At 38.8% G+C, this 18,619-nt stretch overlaps 1 protein-coding gene across 1 annotated transcript in view; it reads right to left on the bottom strand.

Annotated features, from left to right (window-relative positions):
• Positions 1 to 18,619, bottom strand: part of TTC21B (tetratricopeptide repeat domain 21B) — a 44,087-nt gene that overhangs the window by 25,165 nt on the left and 303 nt on the right. The window contains exons 2-11 of the mRNA XM_015823635.1: positions 16,703 to 16,832; positions 14,896 to 15,006; positions 13,232 to 13,398; positions 12,298 to 12,420; positions 10,406 to 10,563; positions 8,822 to 8,906; positions 6,736 to 6,834; positions 5,290 to 5,482; positions 4,945 to 5,042; positions 1,038 to 1,238 (exon numbers count right to left, since the gene is read on the bottom strand). Of these exons, the coding sequence (XP_015679121.1) occupies positions 1,038 to 1,238; positions 4,945 to 5,042; positions 5,290 to 5,482; positions 6,736 to 6,834; positions 8,822 to 8,906; positions 10,406 to 10,563; positions 12,298 to 12,420; positions 13,232 to 13,398; positions 14,896 to 15,006; positions 16,703 to 16,832 (1,365 nt within the window). The remainder of the gene's footprint in view (positions 1 to 1,037; positions 1,239 to 4,944; positions 5,043 to 5,289; positions 5,483 to 6,735; positions 6,835 to 8,821; positions 8,907 to 10,405; positions 10,564 to 12,297; positions 12,421 to 13,231; positions 13,399 to 14,895; positions 15,007 to 16,702; positions 16,833 to 18,619) is intronic.

Raw genomic sequence — 18,619 nt, 5'->3', positions numbered from 1 at the left:
ATCTAATGTGCTTTTTGCCCTGCCTTGTTCTCTGGATCTCTCAATGCATAACCTTGGCATTTCTGAGGGGTCCTTAGTGCTCTCTGTGCTTGTTTGTTTTCTTGCAGACATTTCATTATCCAACTAGGTAACATCATCAGTGCTCATCGTGTTAACCAAAATAGTTAATTTTGGATAATGAAACGTCTGCAAGAAAACAAGCAGGCTCAGAGAGCACCAAGGACCCCTTATTTCAATCCTCAGCTACAAATATTCTCCTTTATTAGTTGGCATTTCTGAATCCATCTGTTTTTGATGTCCAACTGTTGGGTACTAAGACAAGAGGATAACACATGGACAGATCAACTTCGTCATCCTAATTGCCTCCAAAGGAAGCACTCCACAGACAGAATCTTCCAAAGACAGCCTGACTCAAAAGAAACTTTAGTAAATAAATCTTCATGAATTAGGTTAGGATTAGGTTTCTTGCAAAATTGTTTTTTTTTATTTTTACCTTATTTAATTGGCATCATTTAGGCTACACCAACTTTTCCTCACCTCTAAATATGTTGGGATTATAGCTCTCAAGAGTTACTAGGCAATAATTTTGCAAACAACTAATCTAAACTTCTGGTAAGAACTATAGAGGAAAGAGATGTCAGAAAGAGGATTTCACAAAATAGAAAATAGGTGATCTATCTTACTTTTGCTTTGGTCCCAAGCAGAATAAATCTGCTATCCATAGAATTTTATAACTAATTTGGGTCATAACAATTTCCTCATTTACATTTTTAATGAAGGAGGAAATGTTTTCAGTAGTTAAAAATGGTAAAAGGAGTCTTGTTATTTTCGTGATAACATAAAAGTATTAGCATTATCTTTTTGCCCTTTCAGAGGTTAGTCCATTATAAATCAGTGTTTACTTCCCACACATAGCAGGCTAAATATTTTAATAATTGTTCTTTCCATCCTAATAGAATTTTTTTAAAGAATGGAGTAAAAACAAAACATTATATATATTTGATTACTTTTAAAAGATAAGAATTTTAGTACCTTACCTGACTTGGGCAAAAATTAAGATATTCCTTAATAATTTCTATCAAAAAATCAGGATTTAATTTTTCAAAATATTCTATACCAAGAGGTAAACCCTGGAGAGAAGAAAAATGGGCATCGAGGACATCATTCAACAAAGTAATAACTTCTTCTTGTCTTTTATTTTTCTTCATAGCCAAAACCGCACGTAGATAAGACAGCTCCTACAAAACAATTTTTTTTTGAAAATACATAAAAATGTTTTCTATTCCATCAGGTGTTAGGCATTGATACTGACTGTTGTAGCTAAAAAAAACCCTGTTAGGGAATTCAACCACTTAAGTCAAATTTGTAGAGCATTCCTCCATATCTGTCTAAGTCTTAAATTAAACAGATAAAAACTGAGATTTCCATTCCAATTATCTACATACATACAGGTAGTCCAGGGGGAGGCAACCTTGACTCTTTTATGACTCATGGACTTCAACTCCCAGAATTCCTGGCTCAGGAATTCTGGGAGTTGAAGTCCATGAGTCATAAAAGAGCCAAGGTTGCCTACCCCTGAGGTAGTCCTTGACTTATGACCACAACTGAGATTAGAATTTTTGTTGCTAAGCAAGGTGATTGTTAAGTTAGTTTTGTCCAATTTTACAAGCTTTATTGCCTTGTTTAAATGGAGTAACTATGAGGTGCAGATGCTCCCCTCACACTTAGGAGGTTGAGAGTTCAGTTCTAGGCAGCAGGAGATGTTTCTCTATCAGGGTGCAAAGAGAAAATATCTGCTGCAAACTCCACCTAGGCGTCAGGAAGGGCATCCGGCCAGTAAACACTCAGTTCCATTTAGTTACCCTGACTCCACCCCAAAGCAAAGGATTACAGGGTTGTAAAAAGAAAACAAAATGCCATGGTTAAGTGAATCACTGCAGTTGTGTTTTTTTATTATTAAAGTTTTATTAATTTTTAAGAATTACAGTCCTTAGTGCTTAGTAAACAACATGTTGTCTGGGTTCAAATATTTAACATTAGCTTTTTCAATATAAATCTGTTCAATACTACACAATCCAGTATTTTTTCCCTGATCCTCCTTTCTTCTTCAAATTTTTCCCATTTTCCCTTCATTACACCATTACAATTTTTGGTACTGTTAATGTATACAAAGTTAGATCATCATATTTTACTAATATCATACAAATAATAATATCAATTCATAAATCAATAATGTCAATCATTCATCAATATCCTGTTTTTCCTACTCTTGTTAAAGTTTGATTTCCCTTCAGTATTTGAAATATCTTTATCAGTTATGATTCCCTCAATATTAAACATTTATATAGCTGAAAATTTTATTCAAATCAATCCTCCTCTTATCTTCCTATTTCCCATATCAAAAGAAGAAGAAAAAATGCTATCTTAATTCTAAATCCTATCTTTCATTACAAAAGTCTTAATTATATCTAAAAGTCTTCCGTTCTTTTAATCTTATTCAAAGAAGTATATAAACCTATAATGCCCCCTCTAAAAGGTCAAATCTTCTGTTTTTTAAATCTGACTCTCACTTTCTTTCTTTGCCAAGTCGCTTTCCGGTGAATCACTGCAGTTGTTAAATGAATCATACAGTCATTAAGTGAATCCGGCTTCCCCCACTGACTTAGCTTGTTGGAAGCCAACTGCAACCAGGCTGCAACCATTATAAATTATTTGCCGATTGCCAAGCACCCAAACTTTGATCACATGACCGTGGGAATGCTGTGGCGGTCATAAGTGTGAGCCCCAATCATAAGTCACTCTTTTCAGCGCAGTTGCAATTTTGAACTGTTGCTAAATCAATGGTTATAAGTCAAGGACTTCCTGTACGGAACTCCCGTAATTTATCAGTTCAATCCTTCTTTTCCAGAAGCTTTTTCAGCAGAAGTCCAGAAGATTAAACTTCAATGGACGTTATATGTCTTCTTTATAGAAAGAAGGGAAAGCCCTCAGGTTGAGAGCTCTAGCAATGGCAGGATCCAAAATGTTGAAAGTTATGAATCTGCAAAACTTTAAGCGATCTCATTTTCCCAACAATGTGTCCAGTGGTGGGATTCAAATATGTGAACAATCGGTTCTCTGTGTGGAGGCCGCTTCCGGAAGTCCATTCCGGGCCTGGGCAACAAAAAATTAGCTACCGGTTCTGCCGAAGTGGTGCGAACCGGCTGAATCCCACCACTGAATGTGTCCTATGTTACTGGAACTCTCAAGCTCGTTTAAAAAGCTTCCTCACTAGCGCCATCCGTAGGAAGGGTCAGGCTTCTCCCAACAAGCTGGATTAGAAACACTTACACAGCCATTTACGGTAGGAATGTGAGAACTTCTGATAGGTAGTTTTACTGCAGAAAAGCTAAAGAAGCCATTATGAAGTAATTCCAGTGACTGCTGTATATAGGATGCAAGCTCTATTTATCGCAATTCAAATTCTTATATCTCTTTCTCCCACACATGCAACGTAACACTCTGGAAACCTGCCTCTTTTAAGTAGGAGAAGGGTTCCCACCTGCCTTTTCTCTGGGATCACTCTACCTGGATAACTGTTTGAAAACTGGCTCCCATCTGAGAGGAGGTTAAATAACAAAGATATAAGTAAAGTCTGGTTCTTCTCCCTCCCCCCCCCCCCCGGCCACAGAAAGGCAACTGGGCCGTGGATATGGCAGAGCAACTGCCAGAGAATTGTCACCTCAACACAACCACTAAATTTATTTAGAAGCCCCAATTTTCCAACTCTCTAGTTTCATGAGAGCAACCATAGCAACTCCTCTCCTTGTACAGTAGATATTTTAAAATATAAGAGCAATAATAAGTATTGCTTCAGAATTAATCAAATAATTAATGTAATAATTAACCAAACCAAATTAACTCTTAATAATTGAATTGGGAAATGTGTTATTATTTTTTTTACATTTCTTTTTCATAAGATTCAACTCTATTCCAATTTGTTGTCATTAAACTATATTTGAAATAATTAAACTCTCCCTGCAGAGTTTTGTTATGGAGGTTGGAATCCATAATCCATAATCTCCTAATCCTCTTACTACCAAATTGCAGCTCTGGGTTTTGCTGCTACCAGTTGGTGGGCAAACTTTTATCTTTCAAAAATCACCAATACTTACAAAAGGTTTTTATTTAAGACTTTGAAAGGGTTTTGGGGGTGAAGACTTGTATTAGTTTTGCCCTGGTTCTTCTCATTTGTGGTCCTGGCTCAACCAGCCTTTTATAACGTCCTCTCCTTGCATGCCATCCCCAAATCAAATACAGCTTCAGACTTAGCAAAGTCACTCAACTGTGAATCACATTAACAAGGTTGTTGTCAACGCTGCTAACATTGGATGTTTTTGCATTGACAACAGATGGAAATGTAGCCATCTTTTACCTTTTGAGTTAGATGATGATGCTGGGAGGGGGAATGTGAACAAGGGTCCAGCTAGACATAACAACACTAAACCTAGTGTGAGAAACAAGGTTATTGTAAGGAATTGGCGGGCTGGAGAACGGGAGAGGAGGCCTGCGCTTCAAGCTAATTGGGGAATGTGATTTATGACTGTTAATTGGAGGAGGGAATTGTGCTTTGATACTATGTGCTCAGGGGAGGGGAATTCAGTTTTGGGCTTCCGTTATGCACTGCCGATGTTATGCTACTCAAAATAAAGATTCTTTAAGGTAAACAATGCCTCAAAGTTCTTTTGAAGAGTTTCATCTGTCGGAGCCATGACAGTTGTCTTCCTTCTCAATGTTATATACATGCTCACTACTATCACCGTCTTCACCCTCTCTCATGAAATCCAAAAACCGGACATTGTAAGAACATGAAGGATAGAACTATGGCATAGAGGTCCTCAGATCCGCATTATGAACATGGATTAGTATCAAATCATTTTTGGAAAAACATTATTCTCCACTTACTGCTGATACTCCAATAGACTGTTGAACTTCATTCAGGAACTCCAACTGCTGCTCTACATCATCTAACTTCCCTTCCATTAGCTGGCTTCGGATAATTCCTGTAATGCAAGGATGTTTCTCTTCAGCTTTATTCTACGAAATGTCTTCGGGGCACAGATCCCCCTCCCTCCCTCCCTCTCCCTCCTTCTCTATGTCTCTCTCTCTCTCACTCTCCCTCCCTCCTTCTTTATGTCTCTCTCTCTCTCTCCCTCCCTCCCTTCCTCCCTCTCCCTCCTTCTCTATGTCTCTCTCTCTCTCTCCCCCTCCCTCCCTCCCCTATCAATTACTCATAAAACATCCCCAAACCTGTCAGCGCAGGAACACTTGTTTCATCAAGAGCCATAGCAGTTTTGTAGCATTTCATAGCTTCCTTTATTTTTCCTTGAAAAAGCATCTGATAGCCCAGCTCTGTAGCAATGTCTGCATTCTGAGGAGCTAAGCTGAAAGCTCTGTCCACCAACATCTGGGTCAGCTGCAGGATGTGTGGATTGCGGCCACACTACAGTTAAAACAAACATCCCCCCCCAAAAAAATTCCATTATGAATGGCTTTAGTTTTGAAAAACTCTATCGGACATAATCACAATATTAACTAAAAATGACCATCTTTACATCAAATAATGGTGTTATAATTTAATTGTATCCAACATTGCATGCATCTATGGCCTGGTCGAAGAAACTCTCTGTGAGAGAGCTGTCCACAATTTTACTAAATCCTTTTACTAACCCCCTATTCTAAGAGTAACATTTCAGAAAGAGAAAATGGTTCTAGCATGCTTATTTAGGCCATGCTCCTTGCTAGCAAGCAGTCCCCAACAAATTTCTCCTAAGAAAATGTATTCTTTGACAGAACAAGACTGCCTAATTTATAAGAGTCATCTAGAAAATGTTCCTTGCATTAGTCAATGTGACCGAAAATCGGATTTTTCCAATTCTGCTACCAATATTGGGCAACCAAAATCCAGAATCAAGGCCAGTAAAAGCATCCATGAAGTCCATGAATTGCTCTGCCCCAACCACCTCCATCTTTGACTGCTGTCTGTTTTGGGCAAATGTCCTCAGCTTTCATTTTTACACCACGGCACATCTCACATTTTGCTCAGAATCAGTAATAAGCGAGTCTCTTGCCACAGGTAGCTAACTAACACAAATAAAGAGAGGGAAAGTGACTTTAGCAGGGGTAGACAACCTTGGCTCTTTTATGACTCGTGGACTTCAACTCCCAGAATTCCTGAGCCAGCCATCTGAGGGGAAAGGGAAAGGTTTCCAAGCTGAGCCATGCTGGCTCAGGAATTCTGGGAGTTGAATTCCATGAGTCATAAAAGAGTCAAGGTTGCCTACCCCTGCACTATAGGAAGCCAAAAGAAAGAAAACTGTTCACTATTCTTCATGGTTGCAATCATGACAGAGATGCTGAACAAATGTCACAGCTATCCCTTAATTTTGCATGCCAAACACTGTTTTTTCAATTACAGTAATTTAGCATTTCCTGAAGCATACCTGGGCTTTAACTCCAGTAATCCTCAACTTACAACTGGTGGTATGAAATGGTAATTAAACGAATGGTTGTAAGTTAAGGTCTATCTATAATAATATTCATTCTTAGCCTTATCTTCAAAAGGCATGACCAGGACATAAATCAGTGCTTCCCATGAAAGACAAAGTTAGCATTATGTACATAGAGAGCGTACCTGCTTATATAAGAGAGTCATTCAATCAGTCATTACTGGCAATTAAAAAAAAATCTACTTACCGTTCTGCTAAAAACTAAGGCTATCTTACAGAAAAGTTGAGGATTCTGTGGTTCCAACTGATCCAAAGCACTAATCAGATCTTTCAGCCTGGCTGAAGCCTAGGACAAACAAAATATATCGGTCTTATTATTTGGGGGGGCAGGGGACAAGAAGGAGGGAGCAAGCACTGACATTTAGGAAACCTGGATACAGAGGCATCTGGAATGCAAAACGTGTGCCAGCAGCCAGTATTTATATGAATCTAGTCTGAAACTATTTTATTAATGCAAGCCAATTTAAGTATCTCCATATACAAGTATTTCTGAGGGAACAGTACTAGAACACTTATATATGTTTTAAATAAAATGCCCCACAGCCATTCATCTACACCAGGAGTCTTCAAAACCGGCCCTTTTATGACTCATGGACTTCAACTCCCAGAATTCCTCAGCCAGGCACGCTGGCTGAGGAATTCTGGGAGTTGAAGTCCATGAGTCATAAAAGGGCCGGTTTTGAAGACCCCTGATCTACACAGACTTTGAATGCAGGCTAAGCAACGAACGGCTAGGCATTGAAAGCATGGATTTCTGTGTGAGATTTTTGAGATCTATCAACCAAATTCTATCACGGGCCTGGAAAGTGGCCATAAGCAGACCGTGTTCAAGTCCTCTTTTCTCCAACCCAACGTCCATGAAATACAGAACACATACTGTAGCTCTTCACGTAAAGTCTTGGGGACACGGTATTCTTAACTAAAAGGTCATTGGCTTTCAACATCAGTTTAAGCCTGTGAGGCTCTCCCCACTTTGGGAAAGATAAGTAGCCTGCAAGGAACACCATCTATCATTGCTCTCTTTGGGCAGCCAGAAAAGAGGTTCAACTATGAAAAGCTAAAAATTCTGAATCTGGAGGAATTTTCTATCATGAAAATGGTTTCCTGGGAAACACACCTTAAGCCCTATGTAGCCTACAACAAGCTAAATGCAAATGTAGGTTATGTTTGCTTTTTCTAAACAAACAACAACAGCAGAAGTAAAAATAGCAGTGGACAGAAATAGTACTTAACTAGTTCAGGCAATAAAAGAAGGAGCCAGATTTATGCTTAGCACTAGTTTATTCTACCCTACATTTTTATAATGCGATAAAAAAACCTCACTGAAAAATATTAGAGTTATAATTAAGAATCCCGTTTCCAATATTAAGCTTCCCCATTCCTAACAACCATATTTTGGTTTAAATCTTAATGGAAATTAAGGAAATACTTTATAATAAATTGCATAAATTGCTTAAGTTTCATATCAAAAACAAAGCTGGTTCGCTCAAAATACTTATATAACCGTTCTATTTTCTTTTAACTTGATCTAGCATCTTGAATGAATCCAACACATCTTGGTTTTTAAACCATGGTTGCTGACATAGGTGTGCAAATCCAGCCAACAGTTTCATTGATAGCCCTTCATTAAACATTCTCTGCAAAGTGTAAAATCAATGTATCTTTGGACCAATCTAGAATAGACTTTGACAATTTTTGTTATGGTATCCATCACAGACTAAGGAGCCTATAGACAAAAATATCATAGACTCTTGGGGGGAAAAGGCTTTTTCTATTGCACCCAATTGCTACCTCCCACCAGCAAAACACACCTTATTGACAGCTCATATTCTTCTTGCAGCTTCTTGTGCGATGCCTGGATTTGCTCCATCCTGGCCTATCTCCAAATAAGATTTAGGCAGTATGCATTGTAAAGGTGATCTCTTGTTCCACCAATGGCTGTTTGATAATGTGATACTAATAATTTAAATTAGATCCATCCTTTTACTGCATGTAATTCTAAAATACCTGTGTCAGGTATTTCCTGTGTCAGGACTGTAATTCTCAAAAGATATTTACACCTGAAATTTTCCATCTGCTGACTTTGGAGGTAAATTCAGTGAAACTTAGTTCTATATATACATGGATTGCATTATTAAAACCATTGTCATCATTCTCTTCACTAGCAATTAGAAGACCCATTATTTTACATGGAGAAAAATTCTGAATAATTGTTTCCCATGCCTCTGTATAAAATGCACCCAACAATGTGGAATTGAAAACTGAAGACCCACCTCAGATATGTTTCCTTCCCTGCACAAACAGTGAACAGCCTCCATTTTTAAAGCATCTAGGTTGAGCGCATCTTTCTGCAACAACCTAAAGGAAAATAAATAAAAAAAACACCAAAACACTTATATTTTTAGGTGTTTTCAAGGAAAACTGAAAACACCTAAAAAGGAAAACTGCCGAATTACAGAAGCCACAAACAGAAATGGCTAATAGCTGAGCTCCATTTGGACAACTTTCCTGTTTCTGTTTTAGGGCAAACAACTATTTAGGGAAATTAGTCTCTGGGGCACTACTGGCAATTAATTGCTTCTGCGGACAAATGTCAGATTAATTGGGAATTTTACGTGCTTAGTACACCCTCTTGAAAATGTAACGTGTTGCTTGGCATCTTTATGTCCCCCTCATCTCTGGCTTTCAAGACAACTTAGAGAAATAGAAACAAGGCTACAATATTCACTTTGGCAGCACATTTATTAAACCTGGAACAATACCAAAAAAAGAGAGATTTGCATGGGCACGCAAAGCTACAGAGCTTTACTAGAGCAGTAAATCGCCCATCCTTGTTTAGCTTCATATCATTCTCTACCCTCATTATGTGAAAATTCAAACAAACAAACAAATAAATCAATGGGAAGAGCTGATGCAGGCACCATTTCCCTCCACTGTGTGTGTGTTTGTCTGCACAGAAGTTGCTTCAGCCAGAATAGAAAATGTTATCAGCCTTCACATCTTTGGTTACCCACTATCAATCATGTACAATCCAATAATACTGAAGCAATGACTGAAAAAATGAGTTTCATAGAGTTTCATAGTTACTGATCAGATAGATCAAGATTGGAAAACAAATAAGTGAAAAACTGTATTAAGAGAGCCGTGGTTAGAATACAATACTGCAGGCTAACTCACTGCTCACTCCAGGAGTTCAATTCTGAGCAGCTCAAGGTTGACTCAGCCTTGCATCCTTCTGAGGTCAGTAAAATGAGGACCCAGATTGTTGGGGACAATATGCTGACCCTGTAAACCACTTAGAGAGAGCTGTAAAAGCACTGTAAAGCAATACATAAATCTAAGTGCTATTGCTGCTATTGCTATTCTTTTTTTAGACAATTTCCCATTAGTACCTTAGCCTGCTGTCACAGAATCACTCAGCCATTGTTAATAGCCATAGCACTTAGACTTATATACCGCTTCACAGTGCTTTACAGCCCTATCTAAGCAGTTTACAGAGTCAGCATATTGCTCCCAACAATCTGGGTCCTCTTTTTACCGACCTCAGAAGGGTGGAAGGCGGAGTCAACCCTGAGCTGAGAATCGAACTGCCAAACTGCAGGCAGCCGAGAGTCAGCAGAAGTAGCCTGCAGTGCTGCATTCTAACCACTGTGCCACCGGAGCTCATTTTATAATGAGATATAAAATTTGTCTCCCTTACTGTCATTTTGGCACCCCAAGGTTGGAGGACTCTACGAGATGATCTAAGTCACCAGGGGAGAAGTCACCTTTGATCATTTGCCTTCTGCAAAAACACTGGAGCTGAGAGGATACAACATTTTGAATTGATCTAGACAAGAACAATTTAGTGTACTCACCTCTGGGCAGTCTCAGCTGCCTGCTCCCAATCCTGCAAAGCCAGCTGTAGCTTCATCTTTTTTATAAATGCCGGAAGAAAGCGTGGGAAATTTGCAATTATTTGATTCACAGTTTCCAAAGCTCCTGAATAATTCTGACGCACTTCAAAATACTGGGCCTAGTGAAAAATGAAACGATCACTTGGTCACTTTTATCTTGCTTTTTTTAAACAAACAAACAAACTTTCCAACTAGAAAAAAAAATTTCTTAGACAATTCCCTGGCTGGTGCACACTGGTGGAAAAGCAGCCTGTTGTGACTGCTTATCTAGAACCTGTTTCCCGATATATAAAGCTTTTAGAAGCCATATCAGATAGTCCTTGATTCATGACTGATTGCTTAGTGACTGTTTGAAGTTACAACAGACCTCCCTGAGGGTACTTATGACCCTGTTCCAAAGTTATAATGGGCCAGCCCTCTGGCTATCAAGTGATTGCATGTCAGGCACTCAACAATTGCATTTATAGCTCTTTGCTACATCCATGGCCATGGGATCACATTTTACCACATTTTTGTTGAAAACCAGTATTTACTTCTGGTTTTCAGCAAAACTGACCCATAATGAACCATTGGTTTGCTTAATGACCACAACGTTAGTGGAGCGTGATGGCGGCTCACATGGTTAGGACACTGGGTTGAGGTTAGCAAGTCCATGTTCGAAACCCAAAATGGTGCTGCGTGAGCTCCTGTCACTTGCTCCAGCTCTTTGACGGTGACATGAAAGGAGCCCCCATGGGCATCCCCTGGGCAACGGTGATCTCACTAACTAATCCTTTCAACCCAGAAGTGTCTCAAACAATGCCTTCAACACAAACAGTACCGGGGTGGGGTGGGGGGAACCACAGTGTTTGCTCAACAACTGCTACAGAAAAGTTCATAAAGTCATGCCTGCCAGGTGGGTGATCTTCCTTACAATTATCACAACTTATGACCATGATAGGCAGGCTCCATTATGGCCAGAGGTTGAGGACTATCTGTATGTACTTACAGGATATCTTCCACTGAAGGTCATCAGTTTTAATGCTTTTGTATAAAATAAAGCTTTATGACAAAATAGCAATATTCCTACAATATGCCAAGTACAATGTGGTTTCTTTGGTCTCTGTTTTTGTGAATCTAGCCAATTGATGTTTATTCAATAGCTTTGTTTAAATCAACCCATGTTTAGTAGACTGCCTGAACCAGTGAGTTTATAACCAGGATTATAAAAGACTTGGAAAGCAAAACCATTCAAAGCAGTAAATATGCAAAATGCAAGCTTCTAAGTGGAATTTTAAAAAAATCACGGCAAAGTGATTGTAAACCTACTGATTCAAAATGCAATTTAGAATACATTTTGGCAAACATAATATTTAAAAAGACCTACAAAAGCTTCTTTTTAAGAAGAAACAAAAAGAACTATTTCTTCTCCACAGTTGCAAATGGTAAAACCCTTCAAAGTGTCTCTTTGATTTCCAGACTTTATACACATTGCTCTTCAATTGTTTCAATTCTAAGTGTAGAATTGACTCCAAATGCATCTTTTGTTTTTCATAAAAGAAAAGCGTATGTCAAAGCAAATACAAATAATTGGTGATATGATGGCTAAAAGATTTAATCCTGTGAACCAAAGAACGAATATTGACTTCAATCAGATTCTTAGAACTCACATTACATAAAATTAAGAAATTAAGAGGAGAGAAAGAATAAATAGCAGCCTGAATACAAAATAAGGTTGCTTTGATCTGCTCCTTCATCCATTCCTCCACTCTTATCCTGGATGGCAATTGCACTAATCTGTGCTGGATCAGTCTGCATCAGCTGCCATGTTTGTTACTAATTAGGTGCATTTAAAAACTTTTTTATACACTTACTTTACCCATCAGGCCAAAAATATCATTCCCATTTTGGAGCCCTTCATCAAAACATTTTCCAGCTTTTTTCATGCTTGTCTCTTTCCCACTAGTCACATCAAGCCATCCTTTTAGAATCCACCCCTGTAAGAACAAAGTAAAACATTAAATGATGCAACACTATGCTGTTGTTACTGGATACATATTTTTTAAAAAAATCATATAAAGTTCTACTTAATAAAGTTCTACTTAACATAAATGCAATACTTTATGTAATGCAGAAGACTGATACATGGAGTATGATATGCTATAGAGGGGCAAAGCAACTTGGGAAAATCAGCAAATACGTAGGGTGCTCCAAGTTGTGTAAATAGAAGACAAGGCTACCATTAGTTACCCCTCCCCCCGTGTGTGTGTGTGTGTGTGTGTGTGTGTGTGTGTGTGTGTGTAATGGTATAAAATCCTCGAACTCTGGGATGAAGTTTGAAACAGCTGTTTATTGTTAAAACAATAAAAACAATAAAAGCAACTATTTACAACACCTAAAAATCGACTGTCTTAGCTTTCGCCGGTCCACTGCCAGCGTCATCAGAGTAAGCGTTTGGGGTGGGGAGTTTATATGCCCTTATATCTGCAGGGAACATGGCACTTGTAAGCTAAGGATCAAATAAGTAGTAGCAGAATGTGAACATATTGTATCATTGGCCAACAATACATTCCATTTAAAGAAACTGGCCTCCCAAACATTAAACTAAATGAAAACTATCAGGCTTATTTTATAACAATACCAGTATTATCAGTTTTCTTGTAACTTTTTGTACTTCTCGAGTGTTAAGGAAGTTAGTGATAATCCGCTCTGATATGAAAGATGATGGAGAGCATCATGAGGCAAACCTGGGAGTGATCAAACCTTGTTTACAGCAAGTACCACCCACAACTATAGGGAACAGGTTACCTCTTTACTGCCGTTTGAGATCTTGATCATTCTGTCAATGTATTCACGGGCTTTCTCATAGCGGCCAATATGCCACAAAAACAGTCCTGCAAAATATAAAGCCTCCTGTCCTGCTGTCTTACGATGCTCCTTCAACTTGGCATCAAGTTCCATGATAACTTCCCGATCTAAAAACAAGGGAGAAGAATGTAATAATCGTATAGTTTGAAGGACCATCATTGAATGACCATTTTCATCAGATTAGAGACTTACTTCAAGATATTACATAAGAGCAACCAAACCCTATTAAAAACAACAAAGTAGATGTGTTATAGAGCCATAGAGGAGAAGAACAACAAATGATATCTAGTCCAGCCAATGCGGAAAATCCACCGGTCTGGGGTCCTAAGTGCCCTAGCAGACAAACATCTATTCTTTGAAAAGCCCACCAATTTTTTCACTAGAATCTGTTTTACTGTGGAACGGCTGAGAAATGTATTTTAGCTATTTTTGAAGATGGCTTTTCATATATTCTTTTCATAGTCTTTAGGACCCACTCCTTCTTTCTTTTCAATTTGCAATATTCTTAAATGGCATCATCCAGTATAGAACATAGTATTCTGTGTTCCATACTGGATGATGCCAGTATGCCTGATAAAGGCATTAAGACACAAATCAATTTTGACTATGATGCTAGTGCTATTAATCAAGCTTATACTTCCAGTAACTAGTTTGGCTGTCACACTGTATTGGTAATCCAGTTTATGGAGAGAACTGGATGTTTACAGACTAAAGACTTTTGACCTGCCACTGTCCACAAGGGGATTTGCAGAAAGCCTGACAAAAATTAAATTTGAGCCTTTATCTATCTAGTGTACTACAGACATCTCAAACTACAACTTCCATGCTTCGAATCAATGGATGTAAATTTTATTGCTTGGAGATTATAAGGGATGTAGCATAGAGGGCATCATCTGAATCAAAAATCAGACAATTTAGTTAAACACACCATTAAACTGGCCAACCAGTGGTTTATAAATTGGAAATTATGAGATGAGGACTATTCATCATTATCCAAAACATCCACGTTAGGACCAACTGAAATGAAGTCATCTTCCAAGAGGATTTGGAACCTGCTAATAATTGATAATTTTACAGAAAGCTAAGTTCTAATTAGCTGATTGTACAAAGCTTACTTCATATAAACTCATGCGTGAAATATAAGCTTTGCTCCTATACTGTGCGAGTCTGGACTTCATAAAGAAAAGATCCATTTTTCTTCAAGTTTGCAAAGATAACTGGAAGCTATTGGAGGTCAGAGACACTTAGTTTCTAAGATGCAGGGTTGCAAAGACATTTGCTATATTGATTGGAAAATCATGTTTACAAGAGATCATAAAAGAATGAAGAAAACGATGAGGCAACTAATCAGCACTCCTGAACTTTGTGATAACTGAAAAAGATAAAATAATAATGGTGTGGGAGAGAGGTCAGGGAAGGAGTGCCTTGATAGAAGAATGCATGGTTGGTGGCTGCAAAAATCCCATCGGGACAGTGAGGTGTAAACATCTCTTTTGTAGCAGAGTTCCATCTGTACCTTCATATTAAAATGGAGAAATAATGTTATTATAATTCACCATATACAAGTATAAAACTTTTCTGGGTAAAAATAAATGAGACACTACCTGGGTTTGGACTTTTTTTATGGGCATAGATCATTGCCATCACTGTGCACAAGGAAACCTCTTGTTTGGTTTTAATGGATTCAAGACTGAGAAGAGCTTCCTGGGCGTGCCCTAGGAGAACGAAATCAGTAAGAGTAAGTTGCATTCATTTGTGTAGCAACATTTTGGCTTCCCCACTGTGCCTTCTTCAGTGTAATGTTGTAGTGAACATGCATGAACATGTTAGCGTGTGTGTGCAAAGTACCTTTTAAAGCTTACTTTGTTGATTATGTAAACAATTTATGCATTTACAAAAATGATCACTTAATACCAAAAACGTAAAAAGGAGATACAAAAAGACAACACAGGTAGTCCTCACGTAATGACTGGATGCTTAATTGTTCAAAGTTACGACAAGCTCAAAAAAAGTTACTTACGACCCATCCTCAAAGGTCTGTCTGTCTCACACAGACCCTGCAGACACGTGATCACATTTTTGGTGCTTGGCAACTGGCTCATATTTGTGACTGGTTGTAAACATAATTTCTAAAACGCTCATTCAGGAGAATGGATTCATTTAATGACCATGGGATTCACTTCATGATTGTGGTGACTCACATTATGAAATAAGAATGGTCATAAAATTGAGTCAAGTCATACAGTGACCCATTTAATAACCACAACAACCTATGACCAAAATTTCAGTCCCAACTGTGGTTGTTAAATAAGGATTATCTGTATACCAGTAGTCACAGAAAAATGTGCAGTGCTTTATGTATATACAAGACAATTCTATGAAGAGATTGCAAAAAAAAATATCTAATAGCGTATTTTTCTCATCTTACAAATAACTTCATATAATTTCTTGAATAGCATTAACATTATATAATGTTGCATTTGCAATCGGCATCCATAAATTTATGAAACACTAATTTTCACACACAGAGACACAAATTAATTAATTGGACTAAATATTGGGTTTGGAGATTTAAAACAAAACCCACAAATTAATTAATTGGACTAAATATTGGGTTTGGAGATTTAAAACAAAACCCTCACATTCAACCTTTCAAACACCTAAGATAACTCTCTTAGTTGCCTAAAAAATCATGAATTGCCCAAATGACCCTAAAAGAGTTTATTTGAAGAAACAAATTACAAGGGCAACAAATCAATAATTCTTTTCCTTTGCAACAGAAATTGCAGGGATGGACCGTATGGGACTTCAGATGTTGAATTCCAACTTTTGTCTGCCTAGGGCTACCAGATTTGAGCTGCAAAAATTAAACATCCACAAGAGATTACAGCTAGCTGGATTTTTCTGTGATTCTTTTCTGACATCAGTGTTCCCAATTTTTTCTGTCCAAATCTGCTAGTGCTACCTTTACCCATCCAGCATTACTAAGGGCTGAGGTTCTGCAGCATCCAGGACCCAATCCAGTGGTGGGATTCAAGCAGTTCACACCAGTTCAGCAGAACCAGTAGCTAATTTTTTGTTGCCCAGGCCCAGAATGGACTTCCGGAAGCAGCATCCACACACAGAACCGGTTGTTCACATATTTGAATCCCACCACTGACCTAGTCCCCCCTAAACTGTTTACCAGGCAGAAATAGAGGCATGCATGTTCGACTGTAGACCCGAAAGATTTACTTACAGAAACTTTTAACACATAGAAGTAAATGAGATGATTTATGACTGCAATCCTATATGCCCCTTCCTGAAAGGAAGGCCCATGAAATACAATGAAATTTACTTCTTAGTAAGCATTCATTATCAGATGAATAAGCAACATCTGCAAGTGTGAAAGTATATAAAGTAAAGCATTACCTTCCATCAAAATGCCATAAGAATGGTAGAAAATAAACACTGGGTCATTGCCAAATGTCTTCAAGCCTTCATTGGCAATAGTCTGAACATGACGAAAATAGCCCTCCTGACAGTAGTAATTAATTAAAGCCTGAAAGGAAATCAAGACTTGGATTTACACAAGCAAGCAGGGGAATCACAATTTGTAAAACAGAGAAAGGATTTAGGAGAGTTACTTCCAAAATCTGACAACAATCTCTTTTGCATAGTTTTTTTGGTAGTTTTTTTCCCCAAACTGGTGCACTTCCCCAAGATGCTGCAACAGCAGAATCCTCATGCAAAGAAAGAATTTATCCAGATGGTGCCTAGTCTTCTGGTCTCCTGCAGGATTCAAGTATTTAATGATTCCTGTAAAATTTATCTGAGTGGCTTGTTGATTTAGTGTTATCATGTATTTTCCAAAGGTTGAGAAACTTGAGTAGGGATTTGAACCTGCATCTCTCCAGTCCCAGTCCAATACCTTTAAACACTGGGAGTTGGGCGTTGTGTGATTTCAGCAGATTTGAAGGACAGCTTACAAAAGGATGGTGTAAGGGAGGAGGGAGTCTTGACTGATTGCCATTTGTTTCTCTGGCATTTCACATCATCTGCATTGTGCACATGCATTCTTCGCAAAAGCGAAGCATTCACACAATTCTATACCTTCCTAGCTGTACCCGGCCACGCATTGCTGTGGCTCAGTCTGGTTAAATGGAAAAGAAAGAAAAGAGAAAGTGCACGTTTGTAACATGTTTAATTTCACAATGCTTGTGGGAGCGGAAGCACGTTTTTACCTGTCACAGGTGTGACATCTATATAATAGTAGGTATATAAAAACACGCGTGTATTCGAATGCAACGTTGTGTCAAAATTTCAAAGCAATCGGTGAAGACCTTCCGGAGATTTCAGATTTTGAACAAACGAACATTTACATTTTTATTCATATAGATCAGTGTTTCTCAACCTTGACAATTTTAAGGCATGTGGACTTCAACTCCCAGAATTCCACAGCCAGCATTGCTGGCTGTGGAATTCTGGGAGTTGAAGTCCACATGCCTTAAAATTGTCAAGGTTGAGAAACACTGATATAGATGACCGCTCTAGGAAAGATGCCTTTTCCCACAGAAAAACACGTTAAACGACCAATAAGTACGTCGGCATCAGCTTCCAAAAACAGTTCAGACGCAAGCAGAAGCAATGCGGGTTGTTGTTGTTTTTTCATGTTCAGCTGCCTTCAAATTCACACACAAACACACAAAATTGCTGCTTCTTGAGCCCAGCCGATTTCCTCACTGATACGCTCTTCGGATGTACTGGCACGACAACTTTCAGAATTTTAGCCAGGAATTCTGGGAGTCGTAGTTCCAAGGTAGCTGAGAGGGACGGAGTGCTCTAGTAGTCTAGTGCAGGGGTAGGCAACCTCGGCTCTTTTATGACTCGTGGACTTCAACTCCCAGAATTCCTGAGTCAGCTATGCTGACTCAGGAATTCTGGGAGTTGAAGTCCACGAGTCATAAAAGAGCCGAGGTTGCCTACCCCTGGTCTAGTGTTTAAAGAAGATGCCTATGCTCGTGTCGAGGGGGCCGGACTCACGTTTACACTCAGCTTTCTTACACAAATCAGAGCCGTCCAAACCGGATCAGGAGGAAAACGTGATTTTAAGGCAGAAAAGCGAAGCGGGGGGGGGGGGGGGAGGAAACAATTTCAAAGGCTCGGGAGCAAAAAAAAAGCAAAAGCTCTTCCGTTTGTCGTCCGAAGCGGGAGCCGAGGCCAACCCTGCGGGAAGCGGATCCGCTCCTCTACGCAAAACCGCAAGGGCTTTGCAGAAACAACCGGGGAAGGGGGAGGAGTCTGGCCTTCTCCGCCCAGCTCCAGCCGGCGTAGTTTTCCCGGAGCTTA

Source organism: Protobothrops mucrosquamatus, unplaced genomic scaffold, assembly GCF_001527695.2.
Source record: "Protobothrops mucrosquamatus isolate PMUCROS unplaced genomic scaffold, P.Mucros_1.0 scaffold1933, whole genome shotgun sequence".
In the NCBI taxonomy this organism is placed as follows: Eukaryota; Metazoa; Chordata; class Lepidosauria; order Squamata; family Viperidae; genus Protobothrops; species Protobothrops mucrosquamatus.
Note: the sequence above shows the minus strand (reverse complement) of the source record. Positions and strands in the feature narration are given on the sequence as shown.